Source organism: Nuphar pumila, chromosome 11 (genome assembly GCF_984573655.1).
Source record: "Nuphar pumila chromosome 11, dmNupPumi1.hap1.1, whole genome shotgun sequence".
Lineage (NCBI taxonomy): Eukaryota > Viridiplantae > Streptophyta > Magnoliopsida > Nymphaeales > Nymphaeaceae > Nuphar > Nuphar pumila.
In genome coordinates, this window is record NC_143259.1 from 10,057,351 (window position 1) to 10,075,295 (window position 17,945).

Sequence of the window (17,945 nt, forward strand, 5' to 3'; positions counted from 1 at the left end):
AATAATTTTCTACATCATACGTTCATACTTGCGGAGTCTCTTGGTCTTCAAAATACCAATGGGTTGAGGCTCTCGATCCTCATCATGGAGAGATTCTACTACTATTGGCGGCTCACCATGGAACGACTTGAGGCAAGACACACAGAACACAAGGTGTATTCGCACTTTACTAGGCACAACTAGGCGGTAGGCTAGCTTTCCAACCCTCTCTTCAATATGATAAAGACCAAAATACTTTAGCATGAGCTTATAAAAGTCCAAGGCAAAGAGGGTCTTCTAGCCTCTAAGCTTTCTCTCCAACCAAACCCAATCTTCTACCTGAAATAACTTGTCTAAATGGATTTTGTCATAGATTTGCACCACAAGAAAAATGCTACTTAGCGACGGAAATTGGCGACGGATTTTTTCCGTCGCCAATTTGCAACGGATTAGCGAGCGAAAACTATTTGTCGCTAACGTTTGAAATATTTGCAAAATTAGCGACATAAATATCTCCGTCGCTAATTAGCGAGGGATTAGCGACAACATTTTTTCGTCGCCAAAACACTAAAAAAAATGCTAATTAGCGACGGAATTAGCGAAGGAATTTTTTCGTCCCTAATCCGTCGCTAATTTTCGTCCCACCTGAGGCGCGAAATTTTCCCTCCCTCCGTTCAAAAATTTTTCTCCCTTTGTTTTCCCCTCCTGTTCAATTTAAACCTGGAGCTTGCCGGAGTCGAAGAGAGTGGCGACGAAGAGGAGGCTGTTGTTGGGGAGCCACTGGAGCCTGTCGGAGTCGCCGACGCCAGAACGCGCCGGTTCAACAACATAGGCGTTGTAGCGCATTATGAATGCCAAGCACAGCACCACCCACTCCAAGCAAAATATGAGGACGCAGAGACCCTCTGCGAGCTTGAGTATCACCTCTGCGTCGTCTTGTCTGACGTACGACTTGAGGGACTGCAGGAAGTCTCTCGTCCGCGTGAAGATGAGCACCGACACCGACCCCTCAAATATGGCCATCAGCACGGTTGACACCATGTGGGAGGTGTACCAACGCGTGTGTGAGGCAGCACTGGTGGCGGCAACGATGGTGGTCACGTGGAGGAGGAGGATGAAGAAGTCGTAGAGTGAAGGGAAGAGGCAGAGGGAGAGGGTGAGGAAGATGCAACTGGAGGCAGCGCCGGTTCATCGCGGTTGTTAGGGGAAGAGCGTCCAGACGCCAGAACGCGCCAGTTGTGCAAAAAAAATTGCTTCTTGCCGGAGAACGCGCCGACAACGAGCAATTTTTTTAAATTTTTTTTTTTAAAATTTAACGACGGATTAGCGACGGATATGATCCATCGCTAATTTAAAATAGTGAAGGACTCACGATGGATCATATTCGTCGCTAATCTGTCACAAATTAGCGACGGAATTAGCGGCAGATAAGTTCTGGCACTACTTAGCGTCGAAAAAATCACAATTAAAGTTTTTCGTCGCTAATCCTTAGGTTTCTTGTAGTGTTGCTTCATACACTATTGGGCATTGGTGATATTCTGCCTCAAGGTAGCGAGAATATCATCTCGCATTCTAAGGTCCTGATCAACTTCGGGAGATACAATACTCCTATGCTCATAGGGCATCACCAACGGTGGTGGAAACCTGTACAGTGTCTCTAAGGGATATATAAATGGTTGAATAATGACTCGTGTTATAGGCATATTCCACCCACAGAAGGAATTGAAACCATTTATGCCAGTGGTGCCCCATAAAACACCAAAGACGTCTTAACTACCTTGTTCATAATCTATTTATGATCGTTTGTATGTGAGTGATGGGTTGTATTGTAGTTCAGCCTACCATCCAAAGTGAAGTAGGAGGTTCAGAGTGGACTCTCCTATCAAAAACAATATAACCAAAGTAGCTCACCTCGGCGTGTCCAAATAGGCACTAGGACATCTTCGCACGCAAATGATGCTCACATTAAGCCCTCAAAACAATATATGTGTGTTGTAGGTGTGCATCCCATGTGCAACTATACAGTAAAATATTGTCAAAAAGGACCAACATAAAAGTCTGAAGCATCGACTTAAAGGCATCGTGCATGATCACTTGAAAGGTGGTCAACGTATTGGTTAATCCGAAGGGCATGATAAAGAGCTTGTATAGACCCTGAGTCTAGAAGGTTGTCTTATGTATGTCCTCATGGGCCATGCACACCTGATGATACCCAGAGCAGAGATCCAACTTGGTAAAGAAACATGGGACATGCAACTCGTCCAAGAGTTCCTTGATGACTAGGATCAAGAACTTATCCTTCACCATGATCTCATTGAAAGCCTGGTAATTCATACAAAACCTTCATGTGCCATCCTTCTTCACCAAGAGTACAAGTGAAGAAAAAGACTCACATTAGGGCAGATGATCCCTTGGCTTACAATCTCTCCCACAAGTTTTCAATCTCAACCTTCTGAGAGTGTGTGTACCGATAAGGCCTCATAGTGATGAGATTATGCCAAGGCCTCATAGTGACGAGATTGTGCCAACCTTCAAGGGGATACGATGGTCTTGGGACCTTATAAGCAGACAATTTGTGTAGCACATCGAATATATCAGCAAACTCATCTGACACTAAGGCTAGATGAGTCGAGACATCTGCTGGATACGAGGCTGGTTTCAACTCTACTGCTTGGGCGATGAACAGGTAGGCCTGCTGGGTGCCTTTGAATGACTTCAAGGCCCTCCTTTGGTTGCACCTACTTTGTTGGAGGAGGTCGAATAGCAGGTAATATGACCTTCTCTTTGCCTTTCTAGAAAGTCTTCTCTATGACAAAAAAATATCAGGCTATTTTCCCCAATGTTCGTAGCCAGTACATATCGCGGACCATATCCACACCATGGATAGAGAGGACTTATAGGTCCAGTACAAACTTAGCTCCTTGGAGATGTAAACAAACATCTGGGTAGACTTCAACACATTTGATGACCTGTTTTACATCATAACATCAAAAATTGGTTGCTCCTTGAATTTACACCCAACTTCCCGAACAATGCACTCACAAATAAACTTATGAGTGCTACATGTATCGATGAAAATGTTTACCTCTCTGGAACTGTGGCAGCTAGAGACTCACATAGAGTTGGATGCGAAGATGCCCGAGAGCGTATAATAGAAGATGTCATGGCTAGACTCCCTCTCGCTATAATCTGTATTTGACGCTGGATCATCAAGCATCTCATCTTCTTTAGAGTCAGACTCTACCACGCGAAATATGTGGTAGCACTTGCATGTCTGTCATTTGAACCACTTTTCATTGCAGTCAAAACACAAGTCTTTCTTGAGACGCTCCTTATGTTAAGCTCGTGTAATAGACTCTATCTTAGGAACAATCGTTCTCTCTCTAGTTGAAAATACTTTCTATTGAACACTGATGTTTTGACATAAACATCAGTAGGCCAATTTAGTTTTCTCACTACCAGGATCCACTTTTGCTTCTTGTCATGAAGCTTGGCCTGGATCCACTTCTGCTTCTTGTTGTGAAGCTTGGCCACCTTGTAGGCCTCCTCCAGGGTCTATATCGTTGTAGCTAAGACTTCTATATAAAGATCCTCCTATAGCTCACCAACATAAGACCCAAACATGGTCTCATCATCCACCAACAAAAGAGTACAGAGGTTCTCAAACTCAGCCTAGTACTCCTCCAAGTCACCCTCTGTTTTAAGTTCTTGAGCTTCACAAGGTAATTCCCTAAGAATGTGGGCCTGGACCGCTTCATAATTTGCTCCATAAAGTTTTCCTAAGATGGTTTGTTGTATACAGTTTCTAACCATTCGTACCTATGCAATACGCCACCCTTGAGACGACCAACTGCATCATAGATGCATGCTTTAGTTGACACATTATAACAGGTAAAGAAGTGCTTGAGTTTAAACATCCACTCTCACATGTTCTCTCCCACAAATACAGGGACCTCAAAATGAGGTTTACTGTCTCGCTGATCGTGTGGTGGCTTGCCCAAAAGAGACTTATTCTGGTGCCCAAAATGGCCACCACTGAAAATTATCTGAGTTGTGTTTGGGAGTGTATAGGTTCTCTCTTTGATCAACTAAGGTTGAGACAACCCTCTCAATGAAATCAGCTTGGTGTTTATCTCTGCAGTCTCTTGAATCTGTCAAAAAAAGTTTGGTCTGTGTCTACTTAAAAAGAGTCAAAGCCTATTTTGCATGCTTGCGAACTTCCTCGGTCTTCTCAACCCATGAGAGGTTGTGGTATATCTATATGAGAAACTTTGCTTTGATACCAACTTGTTGCACACTTTTCAAGATTCGATTGAATCAATTCGAAGCTTGAACTAGAAAAAAGCCTCAAGCTAGAAACAGACATGTACTCTAGTTTGAGTCCGACTAAAGCGAGATAATTGTGCTTGTAGTTATTTAACCTTTGAGGTTGGGATGGACGTATCAGATGTGCTGATCCATGCAGGACACGATGGGGTAGAGGCTTAAAACTAACCATGATATAAGGTTTAGGTGGTTCTAGGAAAATATCTAAGAACACATGAAAATTAGATAGGCTAAAAATGACTAGGATACATTGTTGAATGTCAGGGATCACTAAACTATGTCATTGGGTAGCTGAGATGATCAAATGGTAAAAGTATGATTTTTCGGGTTAATCAGGTGGATGTGATTTTTGTCCTAAGGTTATGAAAAGCAAGATCATGCAACCTAAGGTCTGGTTACTGGTCTAAAATATTAATATCAGAGGTTTAGAGAGCTAGTTATCTGAGTTAGGCTTCAGACATGGCAGTATAACAGAACCATGACTATAGAGGCTTTCGAAAAACTCGTGAAAGGCTTGCCCCTTTGCGTAGGATGGATTCACCACCAGACACGTGTCAAGTGAGATCAAAAGAGAGAGAGAAGAGAAGAGAAGAGAAGAGAAGAGAAGAAGATATTAGAGAGGAAGGAACATCTAAAGGGGGAGTAAAGAGAAAGGAGAGAGAGGAAGACAACTGAGCCTTAGAGGAAATTTAAATTCTATATTCAATTCTTAATATGGCTCTCCAATATCTCATTATATAAGGAGAGCTTGGGTTGAATCCTAATGACATAAAGAAACCCACTAGACTAGGACTTCAACTTAGCTAAGGACTTCTCACGAGAACAAATGAAGTAAAAGACTCAGCCATGATAATTAACTAAACTCAATTAACATTAATTAACTTCTAAAACTAGGGGATGTCTCATAGAACTGTCTAGTGTCACACGCCTCCTAGGTGGACCCCACTTCTTAATAGTCATGCCTTCTGGGCTTGACACATGTCTGACTTCTCCTGCTAGGACTCTGGATCTTTGACTTGTCTACCATTAGAGGTGTTATATCATAAACCTAGGAGCCACAATGTGTTGGTCAACCCCCAAAAGGTTGCGGAAGTGGTGTCTAGATCTTGGGCACAAGATATGGATCTACTATCATATTCTAGACTGTAACAATGCGTTAGACTCGAGTGATCTAAATACCAATCCTTACTAAATGAAACTAAGGGAAACTATCTAACCAAAGGGAAGGTCAAAATCTACAACCAACAACGATATAACAATTTCTCTTTCTCCAATGCTTGAGCATCTCATCGATCGAACCTTATATATTTGTTCTTTATAATTTGTTTAGTAAGAAACATATTTTACACGAAGACTTTATGACACATGTTTTTTGAAACATGAAAAATTGATGACTCACAATGCATTTGAAACTTTACAATACAATGAAACGTGGGCTGTTGATTTTTACCTTTTTCAAAAACACGTATAAACATCGAAAATTTATAATCTAAAATATGTCACTCACTAAATAAATGATAAAAATCCAACATATAAAGTCTGATCAATGAAAAACTCTATCATTAGGGAAGGAATGCCATCAATTATCATCGGTTGCAGATTTTGGACCTCGCTTTAGTTGGACGGTCCTCCTCACCCCTACCGGCCCCACAGCTTCCACTGTTCTGTCCTCCCCACAGCCCCACCATCTCGTAGCCTCACTCATCACTGGAGAGCCCTCCTCAACCCCACAACACAGATTAATCTACCCTATAGGATCTTCCCTCGTTATCGTTAGTTTCTTTTAGTGTTTTTTCTATTCTTATTTTTCAATAAAAAATCTGTTTTTTTTTATTTTGTTTTTTTTTCAAACGTGGTCATTCAATAGAAGGCACATGCTAGAGGGAAAAGGCCATTGTTAGAGGACGCTTTTTCTGCTTAATTAATTTTACTGTTTTTGTGATTTACTTATTTTTTCAAAAGTGCCATTGTTGATAAGTTATTTGGTCATTTTATTCGGTTGAATGGGTCTAACATTAAACTTAACTAGTTTAACGGTAGATTAACCCATATATATATATATATATATATATATTGGTCGGATCATCCTACCACAAAAAAATCAGGTCATTTGTTAGGTTAAAATACTTTTTGCTTGGTAGTAATAGATATATTTATCATTGCTCATTTACTGAAAAACAGCTTTATATGAAATTGATTTAATGGAAATTTTTGAATATTTCATTATAATATTTTAGTCTAATATCAGTAGTTGATTTGTTCTCTCACCAAAAATATATTTGAACGTGAAAAATACCTTATTTGATACATGTTCTCTACCGAGTAATTAACTATGAGGAACACATTACCGATTCAAACCGAGTAAAATACACCTCCATCTATGATTTTAAGGTTCTGAATGAACTTTTTTGGTTGTGGGAAGGCATATTCTCTCTCTATGAGAGTATAAATCACTTTTTTTATATATTTTAAATTTTTTAAAAATTGTTTAGTAGAAAATGAGTTTTGAACCACACGATTATGATATGTAATCAGGTTTTCTACGATCTCCAAAAATCAATGGCCTATAATGCACATGACTCAAATAACCATATTTTTACATTGAAATAACACGATACAAGGTTTGATTGCAAATAAACCATGTTGAGCACATCTATTTGATCAGATTGAGTTGATAATTCACATATATATATATATATATATATGTGTGTGTGTGTGTGTGGAATTAGAAGTATATGAAGGGAATGAGGACTGTCCAACCAAAAGAAGGTCCAAAATCTACAACCAATCAGACCTCATATATTTGTTCTTTATAATATTTATTTATTTCACGACATACAAGCATGTTTTTCAAAAATCTAAAAAATCAACTGCTCATAATGCATTTAAAACTTTACAATACATAGTATAGTGGGCCATTGATTTAATTTTAGCTATTTAAAAAACGCATATAAACATCAAAATATTATAATCCCAAATATGGCACTCATTAAATAAATGATAAAATTCCAATATGTAAAGCCCGATGAAAAACTCAATCGCTAGAGAAGGAATGCTGTCCACTATCATCCGTTGTAGATCATGGACCTTCCTTTGGTTGAAAGGTCTCCCTTCCTGTATATGAGACCAGGCTTAGGTAAGAAATGCTATCAGTAAATGGATTCGATATGTAGATTTTTATTTGAATCCAAACTGAATGTGAAGCCAAAAGATAATCCAATCAAATCAGTTTTAATATATATCCAGTTAGCTGATCACATCTGAATTCGTGTTGCCTTTCTTGTCTAACTCAGAATTAGGGGTGTCAATGGATCGGGTATGACCCAATCCCAATCCATACCGGATTCAGTAGAATTAGGGTTTGGTAACAAAGGAAGGGGTCCGATTAACTATGTGAGTCGGACCCATGAAGTCCGATTATTAAATGGGCCAGGTATGGTTTATAAAATTGTACACCAAACCCAGATCTGACTTGAGTTTCGATTAAGATCCATATATTTTCAAAGTAAAAACTTGAAAAATATTTTTTTACTGGGTATGAACGGGTCTGGTTTATGTAATCTTTACTGGATCCTTGTATGATTTTTCTTGCAAAAGATCCGAATCCGGATCTGATACTGATACCACCTAGTTGGATCCGGGAATGGAGCTATGCATTTTGGCACACATCCGATCCGTTGACACCCTACTAGATCCGATTATGTCAAATGCAGTAATGCGTAAATCTGGACCTGAGTCCGACCCGTTTACATGAGAGAGAGAGAGAGAGAGAGGACGAAAGGACCAATGAGAGTACCGTAGCGAAAGCGAGAAAATCGGCGCAAAGAAGCCAAAAGCCGGACGGAAATAGGCCCATGGACCCCCAAATTCCAGCGAGGTAGGGTAGACCCCGAAAAAGCCTAAGAAGCCAAGCCCGGCCTTCCTCCCCGTTACACTACAGCTCATCCCGAAGATGCCGAAACCGCTCCACCACCAGCCCCTCCGCAAAACAAAATCCCTCCCTTCCTCCCCCCACCCCCTCTTCCTCTCCTCCCTCCGCCCTCCATCCCACAAAGATTGACGACGATCCCGTGCGATGCCTGTCGCCGCCGTCTAGCGAGAGAGTGAGAGAGAGAGCGCGAGGAGCGAGGCGATGGCCGTCTCTTCCGCCACCGACGCGGCCATGTCCGCCCTCCCCTCCTCCGGCGACTTCTCGGGGCCCACGCCGGAGGCGGCCGACCTGGAGTGGCCGTTCGGGAGGCTGGAGATGGACGACGACGACATCCGCGAGACGGCATACGAGATCTTCTTCACGTCCTGCCGGGCGTCTCCGGGGTTCGGTGGGAGGACGCCGCTGACGTACATCGGCGTGCCGGAGGGGGCCGAAGCGGGGGCCGCTGGTGGGAGGGTGGTGCCCACCAGCAGGATTAAGAGGTTGCTCGGGCTGAAGTCCAGGAGGCAGTCGCCGAAGCGGACGATGATCCAGGTCTCCGGCTCGGGGGGCGGCAGCGGCGGGGTGCTGTCTCCGGTGAAGAACAGGCGGCCGTTCACGACCGCCGAGCTCATGCGGCAGCAGATGAAGGTGTCGGAGCACGACGACGGACGGCTGAGGAAGGCCCTCATGAGGATCCTCGTCGGCCAGGTGATCAGAATTCAGGAAAAAACTTCTTTCTCTCCGTCTCTCTCATTGTTCTCCATTTGGATCATCCCGTTTCTCTGTGCCTCTCCGTTTCTGGGAGTTCAAAGATTGGTATGGAGATCAAATGATCGCGTATCTCATATGCTGGGTTCGAAACCAATCGCATGAAGGCACATGGCATTTGTTTGCGGGTCCCAATCGAGACGTCGTCATGTGATTGGTCGAAAACCCAACCGAATGAATTAGGTGATCATCCAATCCCTTGGATGGTATCCCACGCAAATGTGAGTTTTGAGAGGTCGGCTCAGGTGATACGCCAAAACACAAGTTTTTTTGTGTTTTGAAATCACTACCGTCTGTGGCTTTCATCACCACCATTCATTCTGTAATGATTTCATCAGCACTTATTGGTGGGCCCCACTTTGCTTTCCTTCTTTCTATCAATGGCATCGGTGGCTGCAAGATGTGTGGCCCACATTTATATAAAAAGGGAACTCGTAGATGGGTTTTGGATGTCATAAAGATCCATATTGATGTCAAGGGTTCCTTGGATCTTGCATGATCCGCTCCGCAGGAACTCCAAATCATTACCAACTCCATCCGGGACCCACGAGGAGGGCTCATCCCTCTCTTTCTTTCTGAAACCGCAAGTTTTGAAATGCCAACATATTCCTGTTTGGTTTGAATGTGTTTGAGACGAATGAAAAGGATACATGGAAGATGCTTTTGTTTCAATTGCCTAATGATCAGTCTTTCATCCCCTTTACCGTTGCAACATGAACCAAAAAAAGGATAATGTTTGCTACCTTTGTAGGTAAGGAACCCCTTATTTATTTTTAATTTTTTGTATACATCTGACCTTCTAGAAGTGATCTATATAAAGTAGAAACTGACTCTTGGATTACCGTTTTTCCAATATGTGGGATTTTCCAAGGTAGGTTGAAAAAATCAACACCTGGCTTACAATATTCTAATTTTTCAATCATCAAAAACTCATATTTATATATAAAAAGTAAACCATTTTGATAATGTTGAATACGTTCATGAGATTAGATTTGGTCAAAATAGCCTCTACCTACAAGCTCCAACTAAAGGGTTCCTTACTCACAAGGTTAGCAGATATTTTCTTCACCATATAAAGAGATTCAAATATGAGCATTCAAGCTTCGACCATATTTTCTTACATTATGTATTGCAGTGTTTTTTTTTTGGGGGAAAAGACCAAAATAGAAGGGAAGACGTTTTGATGCAAGTTGTTTTGATCAAAATACCCCTCATTAGGCTTTTATTGATGCAAGTTGTTTTGATCAAATTAGACTTGGTAGATGTGATTTACATCATTTATTTAAGGAAGATGGACATTTAGATCAGCAAAATGCGATTTGTATGCAGGAATTTTGGGCTATTAAAAAATCAACAGTTGATAATAAAACACCAAATTTTGTGGTTTCAATAATTAGATTTTTTCATTGAAGAAATACGATCGAAGGGCCTGTTCATATTAAATCAGTCATGCTGAATCCATCTATAAGGTCAGATTTTATCAAAATAACTTGCATCATAAAATTTAAGTGGGGGCATGAAGATAGGGGATGAGTGGAACTTAGCTCCTAGGCTAGAGGCATATCTGACAGTAATTAATGAGAAGTACCTGCTAATACCGTTTATCTACATGACGAATGGCCTCCCAAACACAAACACAAGGTCGGGTTTATTTTCGGCTGTCATGCTCTTCATGTGTAACATCAATGGCTCTGAAATTTTTTTACGACCTATCTAACATACAAAGAACACAAATATAATGTTGGGCGACCGTTCATCTTGTGGATGAACGGCACAGGAGTCACCTCTGACCTGTTACGCTCTCGGTTGTTTACTTGATCCGTGTTCCCTCGTTTTAAATCTTTTGTTCTGTTAAACAGATGGGAAGGCGTTCAGAGACCATCATTCTCCCACTGGAACTCCTGAGGCAGCTCAAACCTTCCGAGTTCTACGACGCCCACGAATACCACCAATGGCAGAAGCGCCACCTCCGAGTTCTCGAACTGGGCCTCCTCACGCACCCTTCCGTCCCCTTGGACAGATCCAATTCCTCAGCTCAGAGACTCAGAGAAATCATAAAAGCAGGCGAGCTGAAGCCGATCGACACCGGGAAGAACTCGGAGACCATGAGGGTTCTCTGCAACTCTGTGGTGAGCTTGGCCTGGAGAACCTCCAATGGCTCCCCCAATGACATCTGCCACTGGGTCGATGGGTTCCCGATCAATCTCCACATCTACATCTCTCTGCTTCACTCCTGTTTCGACACTAAGGACGAAACCCTCGTCATCGAGGAGGTCGATGAGATACTGGATCTCATGAAGAAGACGTGGACCACGCTGGGCATCAACAGGTTGATACATAACGTGTGCTTCACGTGGGTGCTCTTCCAGCAGTTTGTTGTGACCGGGCAGATTGAGCAGGATCTGCTCGGAGCAGCGCTAACTCTTCTTTCGGAGGTAGCAAACGACGCGAAGAAGGCGACCGATGATCCCCTGTACTTTAAGATTTTGTCGTCTGCATTAGCGTCGATGCAGAATTGGGCAGAAAGGTGGCTTATTGATTACCATGAGAGCTTTAAGAAGGGGCCTGCCGGTTTGATGGAAAACGTTCTTCCGATTGCGTTGTCTGCTGCTAAGATACTGAATGAAGACGGTGGCACCGGGAGTGTCTTGGAGAAGGAGCAGTCTGATTCGAGCAGCGGGCGGGTCGATTTCTATATTCGCTCGTCTGCGCGCAATGCATTTGCAAAGGCAAGCAGCACAATTGGTTTCCTTTTTTTATTTCTTGGTGTGACTAGGCCAAGGGGGAAAAAACCAATTGAGATCAGGTGCAATGTGATAACACACTCCAAGTGTGCTGCTGCACCTGATCACCCACCATTTGCTGTTGAGCCCCCACAGCTTAAGGGCTATATCCAAAGATGGTGGGTGATAAGGTGAAAAGTGTGCAATCACATTGCACCTGATCTTATATCGAAAAACCCCTTCACCGATGAAGCTGGATCAGGTACAATGACATTGCACAAATGCAATGTGCGGCTGTAGTTAATCACCATCCATCTGCTTTTGGCTCCCACATCTGCAGGTTGTACAACAGCAGATTTTGGTTGCTCAGGTGCAGCAGCACATTGCATATGGGGGCCAACAGCAGATTGAGAGTGATCAAGTGCAGCTGCACATTGCATTTGTACAATGTGATTGCACCTGATCCCTATTTGTCACTGACTGCATATTGGCAGGCCCTTGGTTGGTAAAAGTAAAACCTTGAGGTTCCCTTGCCCACTGGGATTACACCCAGCTTCGCCTTGCGGCAAGGGATGCTCCCTGTGGATTTGGAGTTCGTGATGTCCTGTCATGTTGGTGACATTCAGAAGTGACCCCTATCTGCAATTTGAGCTTCCAAGGAATCAGACCACCAACAAGGAAATATGGTGGGGTTTGCTGCTAATTGATGCCAAAATTCGGGTTTCTGTGTCAGCTGGTAATCTTTCAACCAGTTGATGTAACCATAATTCACTTTTTTCCATTGGGTGTGGAATTGGCTACGTAGCTCTCTCTTCTGGTTCTATATTGTGCTGTGAAAGCACAATCGAACATGCCTTTTTTACTCATGAAAATGGTAGCAGGCATGGATTTAGATACGTTGGTGTCGCATAAAACCTGACAAAGATCATGACATTTGAATGTTTCTGCTAGTAATAACCGAAATATTGCATATAAGAATTGCAAGTCATGAACTTGGTCACGTTTATCTTGCTACCTAAACGATTTTCTAGCCAACTAGGTCTTTCTGGGTTGTTCTCTGCAGAACAGGGCAGCCCCTGGCTCAAGGTGTTTCCTGTCTGTAGGTGTTAGGTTTCTTTGAATGGACTTAAAGTCGGATGCCCTTTAGTAATATTCTTGAAAGTAATCGTGTTCTCCACATGAGATGTTCAAGCAATTGATTGAACTTTTTTGCAATGGGGCAGATACTGGAGAGCAAGACATTGGACAGCATGAATGGCGAAACTGAGGTTGACGCAGCAGAGATTTTGAGGATCCTAACAAAGGAAACCGAAGACTTAGCACAAAAAGAGAAGGAGAACTTTAGCCCGGTCCTCAAGAAATGGCACCCCGTCTGTGCTGGTGTGGCTGCCGTGACGCTTCACAACTGCTACGGCGTCGTCTTGAAGCAGTACCTGAGCAACTTCTCATCACTGACGAAAGAGGCAGCCGAGGTGTTGCAGACTGCAGGGAGATTGGAGAAGTTTCTGGTGCAGATGGCTGTTGAAGACTCCGTCGATTGCGAAGATGGAGGGAAGGGAGTGATCAGAGAGATGGTGCCATATGAATCGGATTCCGCCATTCAAAGCCTCTTCAAAAACTGGGTCGATGGGAAGCTGTCCTCTGTTGGGGAGTGTATCATCAAGGGCAGAGAAACAGAGGTGAGCTTGTTTTTTACCCTCTTTGAAGAATAGGGAGCCAGCACGCTTGCATGATATGAGCTCATTTATTTTTATCCTGTTTTATTTATCAGACATGGAACCCAAAGTCCAAATCCGAACCATACGCTCAGTCAGCCGCGGAGTTGGTGAAGTTGGCCAAGGAGACGGTGGAGCAATTCTTCGAGATGCCAGTGAATGTCACCGACGATTTGGTGCAACACCTCACCGACGGGTTAGATGACCAGTTTCAGGACTACGTGTCGTTCGTTTCTTCATGTGGTAAGTTCTTTCCACTGCCTCTTGATAATGATAGATATAAATAATTACACCTTTGGACTGACCATGTTCAACATGTCTTTTATTTTCACTTGAGATCATGTGCGATCACATTAAACTTTGAATTTGATTGTTGCAAAAATCCATCTGAAACAGGGTCAAAGCACAGCTACATCCCGTCCCTACCAGCACTGACCCGCTGCAACCAGGGTTCCAAGTTCCTGAAAGCCGTCCGGATGGTGACGCCGTGCCACCCCATCACGGACCACCCGCACCAGGGGTCACCCTACGGCGATGCCCCCGGCGGCGGCGGCGGAAATCACCACCAGCCCCGGCCGTCCACCAGCCGCGGCACGCAGCGCCTCTACATCCGTCTCAACACACTCCACTACCTCCTCTCCCAGCTCAACTCCCTCCACAAGGCCGTCCGCCGCCACCACCACCACCATCATTCCCCGCGCCACTTTCCCACCGCGTCCACCCACTTCGACCTTGCCCGCGCCACCATCAACTCCGCCACCCACCACGTCGCGGAGGTGGCAGCGTACCGCCTCATCTTCTTCGACTCCAGCGCGGTGTTCTACGAGGGGCTCTACGTCGAGTCGGTGTCGGAGTCGCGCATCCGTCCCGCGGTGCGGGCGCTGAAGCAGAACCTGGCGCTGCTAGGCGCCATCATGAGCGAGCGGTCGAGGGAGGGCGCGGTGCGCGAGATCATGAAGGCGTCGTTCGAGGCGTTCCTGATGGTGCTGCTGGCCGGCGGGAGGGAGCGGGCGTTCGAGCGGGACGACGTCGAGATGGTGCTCGACGACTTCCGGTCGCTGAAGCAGCTGTTCGTGGCGTGTGGGTGGGACGTGGTGACGGAAGATGCGGTGGAGAGGGAGGCCGAGGGGGTGAAGGGCGTGCTGGAGCTCATGGCTGAGCCCACCGAGCAGCTCGTGGAGGACTTCAGCCTGCTGGCCTGCGAGGCGAGCGGGTTCGCCATCGCTGGTAGTGGCGCTCAGAGGGTGCCGATGCCGCCCACTACGGGCAGGTGGAACAGGGCGGATCCCAACACCATACTCAGGGTCATATGCCACCGAAACGATAATGTCGCCAACGCCTTCTTGAAGAGGAACTTCCAGTTGGCCAGGCGCAGATGAAACGCTTCATTTGCTTTCGGCTGCAATAAAAACCATCGCTCTACTATCTACGAGGATTTACAGGACAATAACGTTGTGTCAAGTGAAATTATTTCATGATATATGGTTGTGTTGGGGGGTTAAGGTTGGATGCTCCACAGAACCAGCAGGATTGCAGGGGATGGGAACAGACGGTCTTTTTTTATTATTATTATTTATCATTTATAATTGTCTTGATGATATGAATTTGAGCGTCCGTGGTGTAAGTTTTAATGTTTATGAGGGGGTATAAGGGAGTTTTATGTGCATGTGTGTACACGCACGCTTATATGTTTATGATGGTGTATGGAATGTAACGAGTGCTACGAGCGACTCATTTTTTTTTTTTAAAGGCAAGCTGGGGTTAGAAGTACCCCTAGCTACCAGTTATACAATCGTACCATTGAGATTTGAACTTGCAACGTCCCAACACAAAGTGACGTGCCACCAGCTGAAAATGGAGGCCCCCTCCTCCCACTAACTTGATATAAAGCTAATAAACAAAGCCAAGACATTTTCAAGCATTGATGGCTGGGTGCAAGACTTCAGCCTGCGCATCCGCGGCGTCCCAAGTGTCCTTATTGTCTTGGTCAACAGCCTCTCTCTCTCTCTCAAAGGATTTAAACCCTTTGGATCTGTTGTGAAATCTTCACGCATATATAGCGGCACTTGTTGCTCCAAGTTTCATGTGTACTTGCGCTGAAAGACGTAATTTTTCTTTTAAATGCAAAAGCAGATGCCAAAAACACCAGTCACACGAGACAATTTTTATGTGGCTCAAGGATCCTCACACACTTTCTATCTCACGATAGGTATGTTTTTTTATTTATATTGTATGCAGGGGTTACACAAGGACAGCTGACATGTTAATATAGCAATCTTTTTTATAGGAAATCACAACTAATATAACATGTAAACATATCATTTTTAATTTGGTCTTTCTTTGTAAAGTCACAGTTGATTATATTTTTATTACCTTGACCTAGAAAGTTTCCAGAATCAACTTTGCTTCCAGCTTCACACCTTCTAGAGGAGTCCATCATGACCATAACAGTTTGAGCAAAAAACAGTCACCCGGTCGAGCCAATCTCCAATTCAGTGATATTGAGCTTGTCTCTCAAAAAATTATATCTGGGTCCAGAAAGAATTTTTGTAAGAACATCTCCCACTTGTTCTTCTAAAATTATGAACTTCACTTCAATTCCTTTTGATACATTTTCTCTAAAAAGATGATAATCGGGTTGAGTCAGGTCAAACAGCGTTCTTCAAGATCATTCATAGATCCTATACTCTAATCAGTTTCAGGATTAGTCTGCTTATTGGTTTCAGGTGTTTGAGTGGAGGTCGAAACTAGAGACTTCTATTATGAGAGATGTAGATGAGAAAGAAGACATGTCTAGATTTTGGTCGGATAAAACTTGGTTTTGTTCCCTCAGTCACTTTTTAACTTCATCATCTGTAACAGGAATTTTAGAACCTACACAGAGAAAAGAGTTCATAAAAAAATAGCATGCCTCAGCACAGGATTCTCGAATAATAGGGTCAAAACAAATATATCATTTGTATTGAATACAGTAACCAACGAAAACACAAGACTTGCTCCATAGAGACAACTTAGTATCTTGATAATAACATGTGCATGAAAAAAATCTTAAGGTGTTCATATCTTAGTTTTGTTTTTCTGATTGTTACAAGCTTAGACCAGTTTCAACTACATGTCTATGCTTGTGTTTCACAATGCTATTTTGATGTGGTGTGTTCGGATGTAACAACCTGCACTGCACTGGGGCCTCTACAGCCCAGGTTCATGGATGTTAATTCTTAGAGAAAAATTATCAAAAACAACTTTGAAAACCATGTCATTTTTTCTTGGTATATATAACAAAGTCCAATCATCCATCATTAATACTAACCATTCAGGTTTATCAAAAGTAAAATATTTATATTACATTTTTCAAAATAAAAGTGTAAATAAAAACAAAGTACTTCCAGCACTTGAAAGTTCACTAGTAGCCTGTCCATGAGTCACGTCCTCCTGTCTGTTGTTGCTCCAGTTGTAACCAAGTGGGGGTGATTCTAAAACTTAGTAAGTTTTTATTAACAAAAGACATAAATGTTACAATTGTAGTGAGCTCTAAGTTCATATTTTTAATTTAGTTCACTAACTAAGCACACATGTTGTTTATGTATCTTATCTCTCTTTATCGATTCTCTTTCCTCATTCTCAAAATAAATATTCTAAATGTCATACTCTACACTAATCATTTATTCTTAAAATATCTTTCTAGAGTGTAGCAACCCATGTAGATAACTCAAGAGTCTACGATGTTGGCCAAACATATGAATCACTCATAACAATATAGTTCAAACTGGTCTAGACTTTGGACTTACAACTGGTACAGTTTTAATCATCAGTTGCAAGCCGGAAGCCCAAAAATACTCATTGGTAGATAGCCGAAGAGTTCGAGAGGCTATACTTGCCTCCAAGGTATCTAAGAAATTATGCCTATACACAAGGATTGTGGTTCATGCTACAGACAATGCTTTTAACTCCTAAGGGTTATTCAGAGATTCCTTAACAATTTCGGCCATAAATAAGGTACATACACCTCAAAAAAAGTCATAAACCATGTCCTTTCTGGTAGAGTTATTTAGCATCCTCTGTGTTATTACCCTAGGTGCATTATTATTTTTTTCTTACATTTTTTACCATTAGTGTATTATACAACATCAAATATATGTTCACTAACTATGTATCTCTTATGTATCTAAGTATTACAATACCTTATATAGTTCATGTTGTCCACGTGGCCAGTCAGTTTCAGTATGCTCCTATATCAGCTCATATGGGTGCAGAAGAATCATCAAATACATTAAATGCACTATCAATAAGGAAGTTTTTTTATCTTCTTCTTCCTCATTAGATCTCATTGTTTACTCAGATGCTGATTGGGGAGGGGATCCAAATAACAAGTGTTCAACAACTGATTTTTGTGTATTTTTAGGAGAATTCTTACTTTTGTGAAAATAAAAAAAGTAACAAAAAGTGTATTTATCATTCACAGAAGCTGAGTATAGAGCAATGTCCACCACTACCATGGAGATTGTGTGACTCAAATAACTT

At 42.8% G+C, this 17,945-nt stretch overlaps 1 protein-coding gene across 1 annotated transcript; it reads left to right on the top strand.

The window, feature by feature from the left end:
- The first annotated feature begins 8,437 nt into the window (after window positions 1–8,437).
- LOC149821928 (protein unc-13 homolog) lies at window positions 8,438–14,868 on the top strand. Its single transcript, XM_089980193.1, has 5 exons — window positions 8,438–8,926; window positions 10,846–11,715; window positions 12,933–13,388; window positions 13,481–13,667; window positions 13,821–14,868. The coding sequence occupies exons 1-5, from the start codon at window positions 8,438–8,440 to the stop codon at window positions 14,801–14,803; spliced, it is 2,985 nt and encodes a 994-aa protein (XP_089836319.1). The 3' UTR covers window positions 14,804–14,868.
- Window positions 14,869–17,945: the final 3,077 nt, after the last annotated feature.

Coding starts and splice junctions, on each gene's coding strand:
- LOC149821928 (XM_089980193.1), top strand. CDS start 8,438: ATGGCCGTCTCTTCCGCCACCGACGCGGCCATGTCCGCCCTCCCCTCC. Junction 11,716..12,932: donor CGCGCAATGCATTTGCAAAG/GCAAGCAGCACA, acceptor GCAATGGGGCAG/ATACTGGAGAGCAAGACATT. Junction 13,668..13,820: donor GTCGTTCGTTTCTTCATGTG/GTAAGTTCTTTC, acceptor CATCTGAAACAG/GGTCAAAGCACAGCTACATC.